Here is a 3,229-nt window from a genome sequence, read left to right as displayed (position 1 = left end):
TGCACTCTTCAGCTGTATTGACTTACTTAAAACGATTCTTTACATCAATGAACTTGTTTAAAAGTATGTGTACCCGATTGTCTTGGGCCTATACATGAGTTTACAGAGCATTACAAACGTCTACCTTTGATGTGGATGATGAAACGTATGATTTGAAAATTGGCCCTCTCTTGAAGTAATATTGTATTAGCAGACATGAGGGAACAATGAAAAGAATGATCCAGAGGTTAGTACCTTATAAGAATGTGCTTTGACTGTATTTTTTCTATGGTTTCATCTCTGCATGAACTTTTTCTATGGTTTCATCTCTGCATGAACTTATCCTGTGACCACTACCTATATTCTTTTGTTCTTTCACTAGGTTTCTTTGTTTCTTCCTGTGTTTCATGTCTTTATGATCCCATCCTGGGCTCTGTGCCTTTACCTTAGCTTTATGATCCCATCCTGGGCTCTGTGCCTTCTATCTTAGCTTGAGCTTTGACTGCTTTTCTTTATCTTACTTCAAAACCTATGCTGGGCTTTGTGACTACCTGGGCTCCCAGTCTTGACTGATGTAAACCCTGCCCTTCTTGGTGAAGATAAAAAAGACAGTGCAGCCGAAAACCTGCTTGACAACCTTGCAGCCGTGGGGGAGGCCAGAGAATCCACCTTCTCCGAGCTGCCTGATCTTGTGAATAAAGCCCTCGGAGTAATGGGAGCTGTGTCTGATCTCCTCGACAAGGAGATTGATGCAGAACCACCACTTGAAACAGCATTGTTTGATTTGGCTGCAGGTGTAATGCACAGATCCTCTTTGTCAAGTCTTTCCAGATGGCCTCGTTCTGAGAGCCTTTTGATGATCCTTTCTAAACGCTCCTCCAAATCTCGAACAGTCAAAGGATCGCTTGGATGATCCGGAGGATGCGAGGAAGTCTCTACCTTCTCGTTGCAGCTCTTCAGTAAGCGCCCTATGATATCATCAAGCCTGCGAAGCACCTTCAGCGGGTCGGGAGCATCGTTGTGGCTCTGTTCATAGGTGTCTACAGCTGGTTCTCCGTACTTTGCCGTCGAAGTTTCAACGCCTTCCATGTCTCCGTTTGATTTCGCATACACTCCACGCTCAACCTGTCTACAATCCTGTTATGGGCAACGTTTAGGAACGTTCACATACATGTAACATGCCCAATCTGCGGGAAATTTACTGATACAGTATCTAGAAGCTACGTAAAAGTACTCATGATCGACAACTGTTACGCAGGCAAGAAGCAGACTCTCCAAAGACATCGGAATGCGTCAAATTTAGGAAGAATTCATGAAACTGGCATGTATCCCACCTTTGACAAGTCTGTGCGAGACCATTCTTCACTAGTAGGAGCGGCTGAGTGCTCAAGTTCCCGGCTGTCAAGTCAGGAAGCATCTAAAATCAAAAAGGGACAGTAACCCATCTCTCTCTCTCTCGCTTGCTCGCTCGCAATTGATTATTGCTATCTCTATTTTATACTGAGATCCACGTCTCCCTGCGCCTCCACTGAGCTTTCTGTGTCAAATCGTTTTGATCGTCGCGTTCCTGAAAATTGAAGTGTTCGTCGTCTCTCTCTCTCTCTCTCTCTCTCTCTCTCTCTCTCTCACATGCTGAACTAAATTTTCGGATTCTGAGACTCCCTTCCGCTCTGTCTTCGTCCTATCGGTTCGTCTGAAATACCGAGGAAAACCTCCGACTACCTGGCCTTTGTATGTCTCCCCCTATTCGCCGTAGAATGCCGACTCTTGTCTGACTGTTTCTTCATTTCTGTCGCTAGGCCAGCGTGGATGCATTGAGGAGAGTCCAAGACTCAAATTGGCCAATGATGAATTTAAGTAAAAGGGGCAAATACCTTGGCAAGCAAAGGTTGAGGGAGGAAGGGCGGAAGGCCATGGGGAGTTGAGCGGGCAGCTGGGGGAGATCGTCCATGATGAGAAGCAGAGGCGGAATCGCCATCGCCATGACTGTGTTGCGAATACCTTGCTATACATCCAGAGTTTTAATGTATCATTAGGCAAACAAACATTTAACAACAATACAACAATCATCGTGTTCTTTTTCAAACGGTCATTAAAACGTCTCTCCATGATTCTCACCACACTTTCAGCCCACCCCCCTCCCCATTGCTTGCTTGCTTCTCATTGGCTAGTCCCATCTTCGAGGACTTTCCCGCCTTCCTCCAGCCCAACGGAAACTTAGACTCAATGGTTGGCACTCGCCAGCAAACTTTCCCACGATTCCATCACGATTGGAAATGCTAACTCACCTGAAACGCTCCCCATGATTCTGACAGGGCGGCAAAAAACAGAGCTTCAGGATTGGCAACAGGGAACGTAGCCCCGAATGCCCGGGGAGAATGAGAAAAAACCCATCTCCACCACAGCACTGCAGTGATACGTTGTGGCGTGGCAATTCATTTGGCGCGTTGTGAGAACGTAGGTGGCTTTGGAGCTTTTTATAGCATTTTTTAGCATTCTCACTGACATAGGAACGTCCTCTTAGGAGCGTTTCACACCCGTCTGCCGATATGCACTTCACACTTGTCACAACAAAAGACCTCATTACAATGCCGAAGAGAGTGACCGGGCACCTCGATCCAATCAAAGCACATGCCAGGGATCACCCACAAATCCGAAGCTCACAACTTTACCAAGCAACCAAGCCTTTTTGGGTGCAAATACAGCTTAAGCACATCATGTCCGCCTTGTTGTGAAAACGGCCACAGACGAATGAAACAAATGTAGGCGGGCAAGCCTTATGGGGTTCTCCCGTCCGCAGACAAGAGTGAAACCTACCCAAGTCATAGTATTTTTTCTTAGGGAGTTTACACATTAGACTAGAGTCCAAGGGCTCTATTTCAAGTAGCCAATGATGTTTGTCCAATGATGTTTGTAGTTAAACCCTCCAAGATGATATTCTGAGACAATGTCCAAAAAACACACCCATCTTTTCCTTTCCTATTTACGGGCGGTATCGCCCACCCAAACGATGTGGATATCAACTAACATACCAATCAGAGAAACTCCCAGCCTTCGAGCTCTTCGTCTTGTTCAACTCTTCACTCTTCACCTCCCCCCCAAGCTCCAACCTCTCTTCCTCTCAACATAGAGTGCTGTGAGTGCTATGCCTTCATGATCGACGACATTGTCGAGCTCTCTCTCTATTGGTTGGTTTTCACACGTCTTCCCTAGTGCTCTTCCACACTTCCTTGGTTTTTGCACATCTACC

General features: G+C 46.2%; 1 protein-coding gene across 3 annotated transcripts; it reads right to left on the bottom strand.

Annotated features, from left to right (window-relative positions):
- Positions 1 to 238: 238 nt before the first annotated feature.
- LOC147888566 (uncharacterized) lies at positions 239 to 1,985 on the bottom strand. 3 transcript variants are annotated; one of them, XM_087392650.1, is made up of 3 exons: positions 1,854 to 1,985; positions 1,314 to 1,377; positions 239 to 1,116 (listed from the first exon to the last, which is right to left on the bottom strand). In XM_087392650.1, exons 1-3 carry the CDS (start codon positions 1,961 to 1,963, stop codon positions 502 to 504), a joined length of 789 nt encoding a protein of 262 aa, XP_087248776.1. In that variant the 5' UTR covers positions 1,964 to 1,985; the 3' UTR covers positions 239 to 501. The 3 variants fall into 3 exon arrangements, with proteins under 3 accessions (XP_087248776.1, XP_087248777.1, XP_087248778.1); XM_087392651.1 differs by having other exon boundaries at positions 1,702 to 1,984; XM_087392652.1 differs by having other exon boundaries at positions 239 to 1,108; positions 1,314 to 1,984.
- Positions 1,986 to 3,229: the final 1,244 nt, after the last annotated feature.

The sequence above is a fragment of the Dipteris shenzhenensis genome, chromosome 21, assembly GCF_047967505.1.
Source record: "Dipteris shenzhenensis isolate YYH24624 ecotype China chromosome 21, Dip_SZ_1.0, whole genome shotgun sequence".
NCBI lineage: Eukaryota > Viridiplantae > Streptophyta > Polypodiopsida > Gleicheniales > Dipteridaceae > Dipteris > Dipteris shenzhenensis.
This window is presented reverse-complemented; position numbering and strand designations above follow the sequence as displayed.